This window comes from Microcaecilia unicolor, chromosome 5 (genome assembly GCF_901765095.1).
Source record: "Microcaecilia unicolor chromosome 5, aMicUni1.1, whole genome shotgun sequence".
NCBI classification, from domain to species: Eukaryota; Metazoa; Chordata; class Amphibia; order Gymnophiona; family Siphonopidae; genus Microcaecilia; species Microcaecilia unicolor.
Genome location: NC_044035.1, coordinates 189316604 through 189329222, shown reverse-complemented (window position 1 = coordinate 189329222; position 12619 = coordinate 189316604). Strand labels below are relative to the sequence as shown.

The window sequence follows — 12619 nt, the reverse complement described above, 5'->3', positions numbered from 1 at the left end:
CACACACACAAAAGGGGCATGAATTGATACACTGATATGTAAAAAAATAATAAATGTACCCAAAGAAAAGGCATCCATTGATACATTGGTGTATATGTATGAATGTACCCAACATATAATTGGAAAAATATGTGAAATGGCATCAATGTAAAAAGCATGATGAATCACGTATACCTAGGGAAATGAAGTACATGAATGCTGATGTACTAATGAATCCTGTATGTGATAACAATATAAAGTGCTGAATGGAAAAAAAACCACATAAAGTACTGAATAGAAAAAACATGGTAGGGCTGAGTAGAACACATGACTGCACTTGATCTGCTGAAAAATGCTGGAATAGAGATCATGGTTCAGTGTGTTTGTATAGATAAGATTTATGGCATTATCTCATCAAGGGAAGAAAGGTTTAGACCAACCGTTCTTAAATGATTCTGGTACTCGGGGGTCTGCAGGTTAAATGGTCTGGAAAAAAAAATAACCATTGAGAAAAAAAGCCATGCCGGTACAGCAGAGAGCAGGGTAGGAAAAGATAAACAAAGAACATCTGGATAAAAGAGCATGAATGTATTGCAGAGCAAGGTGTGAAAGATCTAAGTGCAATGAAAGAGATTCGAAGGAATAAATGAAATGGAGTATGAACAGATGCAAATAAACAAAACGGAGCATGGACAGAAGCAAATAAAAGTGCCAGTGGTGTGAGTACCATTGCAGGCAGGCAGCATCAGTGAAAACACTGTCTGTCTGATGTCCCAACAGCCTTCCCTTCGCTGGTTCGTTCCCTCTCAGTCAGTGTCCCGCCCCCAAGGAAATGATGTCAGAAGGCGGGGCACTGAGGGAACGAACCAGCGAAGGGAAGGCTGGTGGGACATCAGACAGACAGCGTTTTCACTGACGCTGCCTGCAACAGAGGTAAATTTAAATACTGCTGGAGCAAAGGAGGCTGACTGAGACGCGCCGCGCGGGGCCCCCTTCAGCGCGAGGCCCTATGCGGCCGCCTCGGTCGCCTCGGCCTAAGACCGGCCCTGGTCCCGAAGTGGTGAACTGGATTAGGAACTGGTTGACGGACAGACGACAGAGGGTGGTGGTAAATGGAGTTCGCTCAGAGGAGGGAAAGGTGAGTAGTGGAGTACCTCAGGGATCGGTGCTGGGGCCGATTCTGTTCAATATATTTGTGAGTGACATTGCCAAAGGGTTAGAAGATAAAGTTTGCCTATTTGTGGATGATACTAAGATTTGCAACAGAGTGGACACCCGGGAGGGAGTGGAAAGCATGAAAAGGGATCTGAGGAAGCTAGAAGAATGGTCTAAGGTTTGGCAATTAAAATTCAATGCGAAGAAATGCAAAGTGATGCATTTAAGGAGTAGAAACCCACGAGAGACGTATGTGTTAGGCGGTGAGAGTCTGATAGGTACTGAGGGTGAGAGGGATCTTGGGGTGATAGTATCTGAGGATCTGAAGGCGACGAAACAGTGTGACAAGGCGGTGGCCGTAGCGAGAAGGTTGCTAGGCTGTATAGAGAGAGGTGTGATCAGCAGAAGAAAGGGGGTGTTGATGCCACTGTACAAGTCGTTGGTGAGGCCCCACCTGGAGTATTGTGTTCAGTTTTGGAGGCTGTACCTTGCGAAGGATGTTAAAAAAATGGAAGCGGTGCAAAGAAAAGCTACGAGAATGGTATGGGATTTGCGTTACAAGACGTATGAGCAGAGACTTGCTGACCTGAACATGTATACCCTGGAGGAAAGGAGGAACAGGGGTGATATGATACAGACATTCAAATACTTGAAAGGTATTAATCCGCAAAAAAATCTTTTCCGGATATGGGAAGGCGGTAGAACGAGAGGACATGAAATGAGATTGAAGGGGGGCAGACTCAAAAAAGATGTCAGGAAGTATTTTTTCACGGAGAGGGTGGTGGATGCTTGGAATGCCCTCCCGCGGGAGGTGGTGGAGATGAAAACGGTAACGGAATTCAAACATGCGTGGGATATGCATAAAGGAATCCTATGCAGTAGGAATGGATCCTCAGAAGCTTAGCCGAAATTGGGTGGCGGAGCAGGTGGGGGAAGAGAGGTTGGTGGTTGGGAGGCGAGGATAGTGGAGGGCAGACTTATACGGTCTGTGCCCTGAAAAAGGCAGGTACAAATCAAGGTAAGGTATACACATATGAGTTTATCTTGTTGGGCAGACTGGATGGACCATTCAGGTCTTTTTCTGCCGTCATCTACTATGTTACTATATCAGAGTTTAGTATAGAAATGGGACGGTATGAGGCACATTCAGTCACATCTTTGCCCGGCTTAGGAATAACCGCTATCCAAGCTTCCATCATGGTAGGCGGAAATTCGCCTCCCACTAAGATCTCATTTATAATCTCTGTCAAATTAGGAGCCAACTCTCCCTTGAATGTCTTGTAAAATTCATTTGGTAAACCATCTAGACCAGGTGACTTCCCAGTTGGAAGAGCCTTAATTACTTTAGCAACCTCTTCGACAGAGACCTCCCCATCCAAGGCGTCTCTCTGAGCTACTGTGAGTATAGGAAAAGCGCACGCTGACAAGAAGTTATGCGTAGCTTCAGGGTTGGGCACTGTTGCTGAGGTGTAGAGCGACTGATAAAACGACAGAAACGTCTCCCATATCTGCTTTGAGTCGGTTGTAATCTTACCCGCTCTGTCTTGCACTTTAAGAATAGTCCTGTAAACCCTTGACTGTCTCAGTTTAACCGCCAGTGCCCTACTCAGTTTATTACTAAAAACATAATGTGAGTATCTCTGCTAATCATTAAAGAATTTTAACTGATCCAAACATATCTCGTCCAACTTCAGACGTAACGCCTGAATTTCCCTCAGAGTGGATACCGAATGTGAAGATTTATGTCTTTCTGAGAGTGAGTTCAATTGCGTTAAACACTTAGCAACCTCCACCCTTTGTTGTCTAGCCCTGAAGCTAGCCTTTTGGAGAAAGTAACCCCTGGAAACTGCCTTAAGCGCATCCCAGACTACCCCCAACGAAGGTCCCGAGTTCACATTGAGCTCCAAATAGTCTTCTAAAGTTTTTCTATAGCCCGATAGAATTTCCTGCTCCTTTAGCAGGACCATTGACCATCTCCTCTCCTTCTCTTCTCCACAAAGTGAGGAAAGACTACAGATGCTGAAGGAAAGGATAGTGAATTTCCTGGAAGCCAATAAGTTGCAAGATCCGAGACAACATGGTTTTACGAAAGGGAAATCGTGCCAAACGAATCTCATTGAGTTCTTTGATTGGGTGACAGGAGAATTGAATCAGGGGTGAGCTATGGACGTAATCTACTTAGATTTCAGCAAAGCTTTTGACACGGTTCCCCACAGGAGGCTCTTAAATAAACTGGAGGGGCTGAAGATAGGACCTGAAGTGGTGAACTGGATTAGGAACTGGTTGACGGACAGATGCCAGAGGGTGGTGGTGAATGGAATTCACTCGGAGGAAGGAAAGGTGAGTAGTGGAGTGCCTCAGGGATCGGTGCTGGGGCTGATTCTGTTCAATATATTTGTGAGTGACATTGCCGAAGGGTTAGAAGGTAAAGTTTGCCTATTTGCGGATGATACTAAGATCTGTAACAGAGTGGACACCTGGGAGGGAGTGGAAAACATGAAAAAGGATCTGAGGAAGCTAGAAGAATGGTCTAAGGTTTGGCAATTAAAATTCAGTGCCAAGAAATGCAAAGTGATGCACTTAGGGATTAGAAATCCATGAGAGACGTATGTGTTAGGCGGGGAGAGTCTGATAGGTACGGGCGGAGAGAGGGATCTTGGGGTGATAGTATCTGAGGATTTGAAGGCGACGAAACAGTGTGACAAGGCGGTGGCCGTAGCTAGAAGGTTGTTAGGCTGTATAGAGAGAGGTGTGACCAGCAGAAGAAAGGGGGTGTTGATGCCCCTGTATAAGTCGTTGGTGAGGCCCCACCTGGAGTATTGTGTTCAGTTTTGGAGGCCGTATCTTGTTAAGGATGTAAAAAGAATTGAAGCGGTGCAAAGAAAAGCTACGAGAATGGTATGGGATTTGCGTTACAAGACGTATGAGAAGAGACTTGCTGAACTAAACATGTATACTCTGGAGGAAAGGAGAAACAGGGGTGATATGATACAGACGTTCAAATATTTGAAAGGTATTAATCCGCAAATGAACCTTTTCCGGAGATGGGAAGGTGGTAGAACAAGAGGACATGAAATGAGATTGAAGGGGGGCAGACTCAAGAAAAATGGCAGGAAGTATTTTTTCACGGAGAGAGTGGTGGATGCTTGGAATGCCCTCCCGCGGGAGGTGGTGGAAATGAAAACGGTAACGGAATTCAAACATGCGTGGGATAAGCATAAAGGAATCCTGTGCCGAAGGAATGGATCCTCAGGAGCTTAATCAAGATCGGGAGGCGAGGCTGGTGGTTGGGAGGCGGGGATAGTGCTGGGCAGACTTGTACGGTCTGTGCCAGAGCCGGTGGTGGGCAGCGGGACTGGTGGTTGGGAGGCAGGGATAGTGCTGGACAGATTTGTACGGTCTGTGCCAGAGCCGGTGGTTGGGAGGCAGGGCTGGTGGTTGGGAGGTGAGGATAGTGCTGGGCAGACTTATACGGTCTGTGCCAGAGCCGGTGGTTGGGAGGAGGGGCTGGTGGTTGGGAGGCGGGGATAGTGCTGGGCAGACTTATACGGTCTCTGCCCTGAAGAGCACAGGTACAAATCAAAGTAGGGTATACACAAAAAGCAGCAAATATGAGTTATCTTGTTGGGCAGACTGGATGGACCGTGCAGGTCTTTTTCTGCCGTCATCTACTATGTTACTATGGTGCATGGTCAGACAAGGTAGCCATTCCAACATCTGATGTCCATCCCGCATGGATCAGTGATACAGCCACCAAAATATAGTCAATGCGGGAGTAGGTATCGTGGGAGTGGGAGTAGAACGAATAGTCCCGGACCCCTGGGTGAGAGACCCGCCATACATCTATAATTCCCATGTCTCTAGCAAACCTGTTCAAGGCCTGAGAAATAGTGACATCAGTTCCAGAGAGCAAGCCCGACCTATCCAACACCGGGTGTAGCGTGGCATTAAAATCACCCCCCACTATCAACTTCCACGTAGGACAGGAAGTAAAGTGACCCACCAATTTAGTCAGAAATCCACTCTGTGCTTCATTAGGAGCATAGATAGAAGCCAATGTTACAGCTTGGTCACCCAATAAGATACTCAAAATCAAGAATCGCCCCTCTCTGTCTCGTTTCATTTTCACTAATTGAACCTGTAGCGAGGAATGAAGCAGGATAGCCACCCCCCTTTTCTTAGACCCATCTAACGATGACGCACAGAAGACGGAGGGATATTGAGGATGGGCTAAAAACTTTTCATGATCCCTTCTCAGGTGCATTTCCTGGAGAAATACCACCTGTGGTTTAGAATGTGCTAGTTCTTTAAACAACTTCTGGCGCTTTTGTGGAGAGTTCAGACCTTTCACATTATAGGACAAAAATTTCAGGTTAAAAGTCATGTTGTGTCTCTATCAGGCAAGCCTAGCGCACAGTCGTCAAAACCGGGAAACCCCCCAGAACCACTATTATTGCAAACAGCACTCCCTCCAATAGAACCCAAAACAGCTCCCCCCCCAGACCCCCCCCCCCCCCCCCCCCCCACTCCCCCCTCCTCACCCCTAACAACCCTACCCTCATTCACACCCCCACCAGACAGCGCCGTAAAGCCCTGACTGGGAAACCTAGGAAGTACACCTCCCAAACCAAACAGACCCCCTAAATACACCCTCACACCCCAGATACACACCCCCGCTCAAACGTTTTCTCATTTCCCCCATATCGTGCAGCCATTATCCGCCCTCCACCACACGCACAGCACTCATCTTTCCACAACAGCAGAAGATCTACAGTAATAAAACTAAAAGTACTGTTCCAAGTCCACCTTTACAGCGTTCTGGGGACCTCTAATTAGAAAAACAGAAGAAGTAAAGTCAGGTTTGGCCACCCTGCTTCTTGGTCTTCTGAGGAACTCTCTTCCATTTCTGGAGTTGCGCTTTTGTCGAGGGAGCCAGTTCACCCGGAGGTGGCCCTGTTGCAGTCATACCCGCTTGATGTAGAAACTTCCATGCCTCGGCCAGCTTGCGGAACTTGACCTGTTTTCCACTGTACACAAAGCACAATGCGAAAGGGAAAGTCCATCTATAAGAAATTTTCTCCTTTTGCAGAATCTCCAACACTGGCTTCATAGCACGCCTCTGAGTTAAAGTAAATAAGGACAAATCCTGAAAGAACGACACATTCGCCTCATTATAGTCCAGCGGTGGTATTTGGCACGCCTTCAGCCATACTTTCTCCTTAAACACATAGGATGAAATCTCACAATAATGTCTCTAGGTCTATTATCAGTATTTTTCCCCAGTGCCCTGTGTGCACGGTCCATCAGAACTGCATCAGGCTCCAAGCTTTCACCCAGGAGTTTTTCACATAACAGTTGCACAATAGATGGGACGTCCTCCATGTTGCTGTTCTCAGGAACCCCACGCATCTGGAGATTATTCTGCCAGCCACGATTCTCAATATCATCAATTTTATATTGCAACTCATCCGTTTTCTCTGTCAGCTGCGTGATGTGGGAATCCACCTCCTCTGCTCTCTCGGTCTGCTCTTCCACTTGCTCTTCTAGGACCTCTACTCGGCCCCCGAGCTCACGGAGGTCGAGACTGATAGCATCCATGTGCTCAAGAATTTCAAGTTTAGAAGCTTTAATGTCCGCTTTAATCTCCTCCAAACATTTGGCTAGCTGTTTAGATACACCCTTTTTAGGAGCCGAGCGCTTTGGATCCACTTGAAAGGAGGCCGAGTCTGACCCAGACGAGTGGCCCCGCGTAGGTGATACATGCCGCGAAAGGCCCTTTGCCTGCTGCCTCGCCGAGCAGCGATCGCTCTCTCTCATATGCATCGCTAAGTTTTTACTCATCGCGAATCACAACTCGCCGCAATATCGGATATCACTTTGTTATTCTGTTTTACTATGTAAGCCGCAGTGAACCATCCTATATCACTTTGTTAACCCGTTTTACTATGTAAGCCGCATTGAGCCTGCTATTGAGTGGGAAAGTGCGGGGTACAAATGTTATAAATAAATAACGGCATAAATAGCAAATTAAATGCAGGGAAGTGCTGGAGCTAGAATCTCAGTCGTCCATTCAGTCTCATGACGGCCCTTACCTTGAATAGTTTTGTGTCATCTGCAAATTAATCACCTCACTCATCATTCCGATTTCCATATAATTTATAAATATGTTAAATAGCACCAGTCCCAGTACCAATCCCTGCGGTACTCCGCTGTTCACTCTCCTCAATTGAGAGAAATGACCATTTCACCCTACCCTTTTTTTTCTGTCCAATAACCAATTCCTAATCCACACCAGAACCTTGCCTCTTATCCCATGACTCTAATTTTCTCAGGCGTCTGTCATGAGGAAGTTTATCAAAAGCTTTCTGAAAATCTAGATACACTACATCAACCGACTCACTTTTATCCACATGTTTATTCACGCCTTCAAAGAAAGAAATGAAGCAAATTGGTGAGGCAAATTGCTTTGGCTTGCTTAGGAGTCATATATCAGTTTAAAATTGGTATTTACTGAATCCATGCAGTCCTCAACTTATTCCACCCGCAAACCCATCTCCTTCAAATCCTTTTTAATGTCCACCAGTATACCTTGCACATCTGTATACTTCAAACCACCTGGGTGTACTGGTGTTGGAAGTTGCCATAGGTCTGTATACTCAGCTCTGTCAAAAGTTAAAGCGATTTAACTCATTGCACTGGGAAACTACAGCACTTTTATCACCGCTCTAATTTTAATGCTTCCATCCTGGTCGGTGACGCCACTTCTTCCCCAAGTGGTGCCACTCTTGGGCATATTTGTTACAAAAATGGATGTTCCCACAGGCTATGTTATAAATTACATGTGTATTCCCGCACGTCCTGTTTTCAAAAGGCTTCATGTTCACCATAGCCTTTTGTAAAATATACAGTGAACTCTGAGCATCCTGACTTGATGTCCCATTTCCAATGTGCACAGCTGATGCAAAATGGGGCATAAAGTGTGTCAGAGAAGCAGGGGCGTAGCTACGGGTGGGCCTGGGTGGGCCCAGGCCCACCCAATTTTGCCCCAGGCCCGCCCAGCCCACCACACCACCCAACTTGCAAGTGCACAATATACTCACTCACTGTGCAGCAGCGGAGCAGCAGCCTAGCCCTGCCTACTAGCTCGCGGTCGCGGTCGCAGTCTTGGGCACCCGCTCAGGGCAGGCTCAGCTGATCTCTGCCAGGCGCGTGCGTGCGTCGACTCGTTGTAGCAGCTGTTTTCCATCCATTCTAGTCCTACACGGAGGATGTGGCTGTGCGCGGTTGCAGGCGTGCTCCTCAGCCTCGCTCTGGACTCGCTCCTTGCTTGGCTCCGGTCCGTCGTTGGTTGGTTCGCTCGGGAATAGCTGCACGTGCACGCACTGCATGCAGGGGGTTGATTGACCATTAGTGCGAGCCTCCTCTCAGCCTGGCCCTGCCTGCCCTGAAATGTGGAAATTTGGGAAAGGGAAAGAAGAAGGTTCTGGACTGGTTGGATTGGAATCGAGAAGATCATTCCAGTAACAGTTCCAGGAGTTAGCAGTCTCTGCCAGCCCAGCAGCAGGTAATAAATTGTAAATGTTTTTTTTTTTTTACATCATATAATTTTAACATCATCTTGTAATTTTTTTTTAATTAAGCTAGCTGGGGTCTGCCTGGGCACTATTAAATTTATTGTTGTAGAATTTCTGGGTGGGGTATCAGGCATTTACATTTGTTAAGCAAAGTATATGCCATTGCTGTGATTATACTGTTATGTGTGTTGACATATTTGCCATTATAGTAGACATATCTGATCAAGTTTGATATGGCATAACGTAACTATATTTAAAACTATTGCTTTTTTTCCCCACATTAAGTAAGTGGTTTATGTTGATGCAGGGCAGCTGTTGGGCAGAATACTTAGAAATCCATCATCAAGTGCATTCTAAGGCATTATTTTGTAGTATCCCAAGAAACACTACTCATGTCTCTCTCTATATCTATCTATCTATCTATCTATCTATCTATCTATCTATCTATCTATCTATATATATATATATTGCCCACCCATATTAGCTGTGGGCCCACCCAAAATCTCAGGTCTGGCTACGCCACTGCAGAGAAGACGCTAAAAAGCCAAAAATATGGATGCTATAGATTAGAGCTGATGTGCATTAACAGAGCTATGTGTGGTATCTCTAGTCTGGAATAACATGTGGTGCTACAAGACAGGAATAAGGTTCAGTAGCTTAGTAACAGAATAGCAGGGGTACTTGAGGTCACAACCAAAATGCATTGGCAGAGCTTTGTGTTCTATTCAGTATTGGAATTTTTAAAAAACTTCATGTGAGATGAGGACTGAGGTGCATTCATAGAGCTGTGCAGAAGCTTCTGTACTCTAAAATTCTGGTCTGCAGTATATCAATTAATCTTTCACTTAAATAATGTTAAGCTTGCTAGATTTACCAAATAAAATAAATAATGAATATCTTAACATTCTATCCTTCAAGATCTAGTTTCAGCTTTCACGTCTCTTGTAGGTGGATGAAAGCATTTATCTTGCACTGAGGAGCCTCACTGACAACCTGTTACGAGAACTAACCAGCAAACATAGCACAAACAATGGCAATGTCACTAATGAACAGTTCAGGTAAGAAAGGTGAACGTAATTATTTTACATAGTTTTATCATTTATGTTTACTTATTATGATGTTTACTTATTATGGGGCCTTTTACTAAGCAGTGGTAAGCACTAAAACTTGCTTACCTCATGCTAAGAAGGCAGTACTGTGGGATGCGCTCAGGCATCCTGCGGTAGTTCCAGGATCAGCGCGCACCAATCCTGCGCTAAAAAATATAACATGTTTTAGCTGGGGGGCGTGTTTGGAGGTGGAGAGTAGGTATGCCCTGCACTAATCGGGTAGCATGGGTAAATTGCCACACACTGGCTGATTAGAGTGTGAGTCCCTATCGCTTACAAAATAGGTGGCAGTAAGGGCTCCCGCTCTAATGGCTACATGATAATTGGGAAAGTAGCACATGACCATTAATGGAAAAAAAAAAGAAATGACAGCCATAACCCAGTGCTAAAAATAGTGCAGGCCACTTTTTAGCATGGGTTAGTAAAAAGGCCCCTATATATATTTATTGACTGCCTTAATTTATAACACTTGTTGATTGCCAGTGATTGCTCAGAATACTATGGGAAAAATTAGAAAACATTTGTGGCACATTTTGCATAAATTGCATTTAGCTTTAAATTACTTATATACAACAAAATATTTTTTTCAGAATCCAATGTTTACATCATCCTTTAATACAACCTGTTTCTAAAATTTTGGTTTGGAGATAAATACTGAATTTTGTTTTGTTCAATATGTCTTATGTTTTCCATTTCAGCACTTTCTCTCCTGTGTTCTTTTATCTTCTTTCCAAGCCAAAAGAAGTTAGATATTCTTGACCCCTTTGTATAATTCTTTCCATCTGTCCAACTGTCTGGGGGCAAAATAACTCCCTGAGAATATAACGGAATAAGATGAAACTTGGCATGTAGGTAACGTAGAGGGGCATTTTCGAAAGGGATGTCCAAGTTTAGATTTGGACGTCCTCGCAAAACGTCCAAATCCAGGGGCAGGGAAACCCATATTTTCAAAACAAGATGGACATCCATCTTTCGTTTCAAAAATACCGTCAGGGACGTCCAAATCCTTAAATTTCGCCGTCCCTAGACATGGACATTTCTGATTTTTGGCAATTTTTGAAACCAAAGATGTCCATGTCAAAAACGACCAAATGCAAGCCATTTGGTCATGGGAGGAGCCAACATTTGTAGTGCACTGACATGCCAGGACACCAACTGGGCACCCTAGGGGGCACTGCAGTGGACTTCATAAATTGCTCCCAGGAACATAACTCCCTTACCTTATGTGCTGAGCCCCCCAAAACCCACTACCCACAACTGTACACCACTACCATAGCCCTTACGGGTGAAGAGGGGCACCTAGATGTGGGTACAGTGGGTTTGTGATGGGTTTTGGAGGGCTCGCTGTTTCCTCCACAAATGTAACAGGTAGGGGGGATGGGCTGGGTCCACCTGTATGAAGTGCACTGCACCCACTAAAACTGCTCCAGGGGCCTGCATACTGCTGTCATGGACCTGAGTATGACATCTGAGGCTAGCATAGAGGCTGGCACAACATATTTTTAAAGATGTTTTTGAGGGTGGGAGGGGGGTTGGTGACCAATGGAGGAGTAAGGGGAGGTCATCCGGTCATTTCTGGCACCTTTTTGTGCCTTGGTCGTAAGAAAAACAGGTCCGGGTGAAAACGTCCAAGTGTTCGTCAGGGATGTCCCTGTTTTTTTTGATTATGGGTCAAGGACGTCCAAGTGTTAGGCACGCCCAAGTGCCGCTTTGCTACGCCTCCAAGACGTCCCCTTAAACTTTGGCCGTCTTTGCGACGGAGTTCAGTTGGGGACGTCCTAAATCGGGTTTCAATTATACCGATTTGGTCGCCCCTATGAGAAGGACGTCCATCTTCCGATTTATGTCGAAAGATGGACGTCCTTCTCTTTAGAAAATGAGCTCAATAGTAACATAGTAAAATAGTAAATGATGTCAGATAAAAGACCTGTACAGTCCATCCAGTCTGCCCAGCAAGATAAACTCATTTTATATAGTATGTGATACTTTATATGTACACCTGAGTTTGATTTGTCCTTGCCATTCTCAGGGCACAGACTGTGTCTGGCCAGCACTACTCTTTTACTAAAAGTTCTGAAGCTAACGTCGAAGCCCCTTAAAATTTACACTCTAGCCCATCCATATCTATTCAGTCATGATCAGAGCATAGACCTGAGAAGTCTGTCCAGCACTGGTTTTGCTTCCCAATTACCGGTGTTGCCACCCAATCTCTGCTAAGATTCCATGGATCCATTTCTTCTAAACAGGATTCCTTTGTGTTTATCCCATGTGTGTTTGAATTCCATTACCGTTTTCATCTCTACCACCTCCCGCGGGAAGGCATTCCATATATCCACCACCCTTTCCGTGAAAAAATACTTCCTGACATTACTCCTGAATCTGCCCCCCCCCCCCCAACCTCAATTCATGTCCTCTAGTTCTATTGCCTTCCCATCTCCAGAAAAGGTTTGTTTGTGGATTAATGCCTTTAAAATATTTGAACGTCTGTATCATGTCACCCCTGTTTCTCCTTTCCTCCAGTGTATACATGTTCAGGTCAGCAAGTCTCTCCTCATACAGTTTGCAACACAAATCCCATACCATTTTTGTAGCTTTTCTTTGCACCGCTTCCAGTCTTTTTACATCTTTAGCAACATACGGCTTCTAAAACTGAACACAATACTCCAAGTGGGGCCTCAACAACAACTTGTAGAGGGGCATCAACACCTCCTTTCTTCTGCTGGTTATGCCCCTCTCTACACCCTTCTTAATAGGTAAAACCTATTAAAAGACACTGAGTTTGAAAATGGGCCAAACTGGATT

At 45.2% G+C, this 12619-nt stretch overlaps 1 protein-coding gene across 1 annotated transcript in view; it reads left to right on the top strand.

Moving 5' to 3' along the window:
* Window positions 1–12619, top strand: part of TSNAXIP1 (translin associated factor X interacting protein 1) — a 1164230-nt gene that overhangs the window by 990935 nt on the left and 160676 nt on the right. Inside the window, exon 13 of the mRNA XM_030203665.1 lies at window positions 9657–9766. Coding sequence (XP_030059525.1) covers window positions 9657–9766 — 110 coding nt within the window. The remainder of the gene's footprint in view (window positions 1–9656; window positions 9767–12619) is intronic.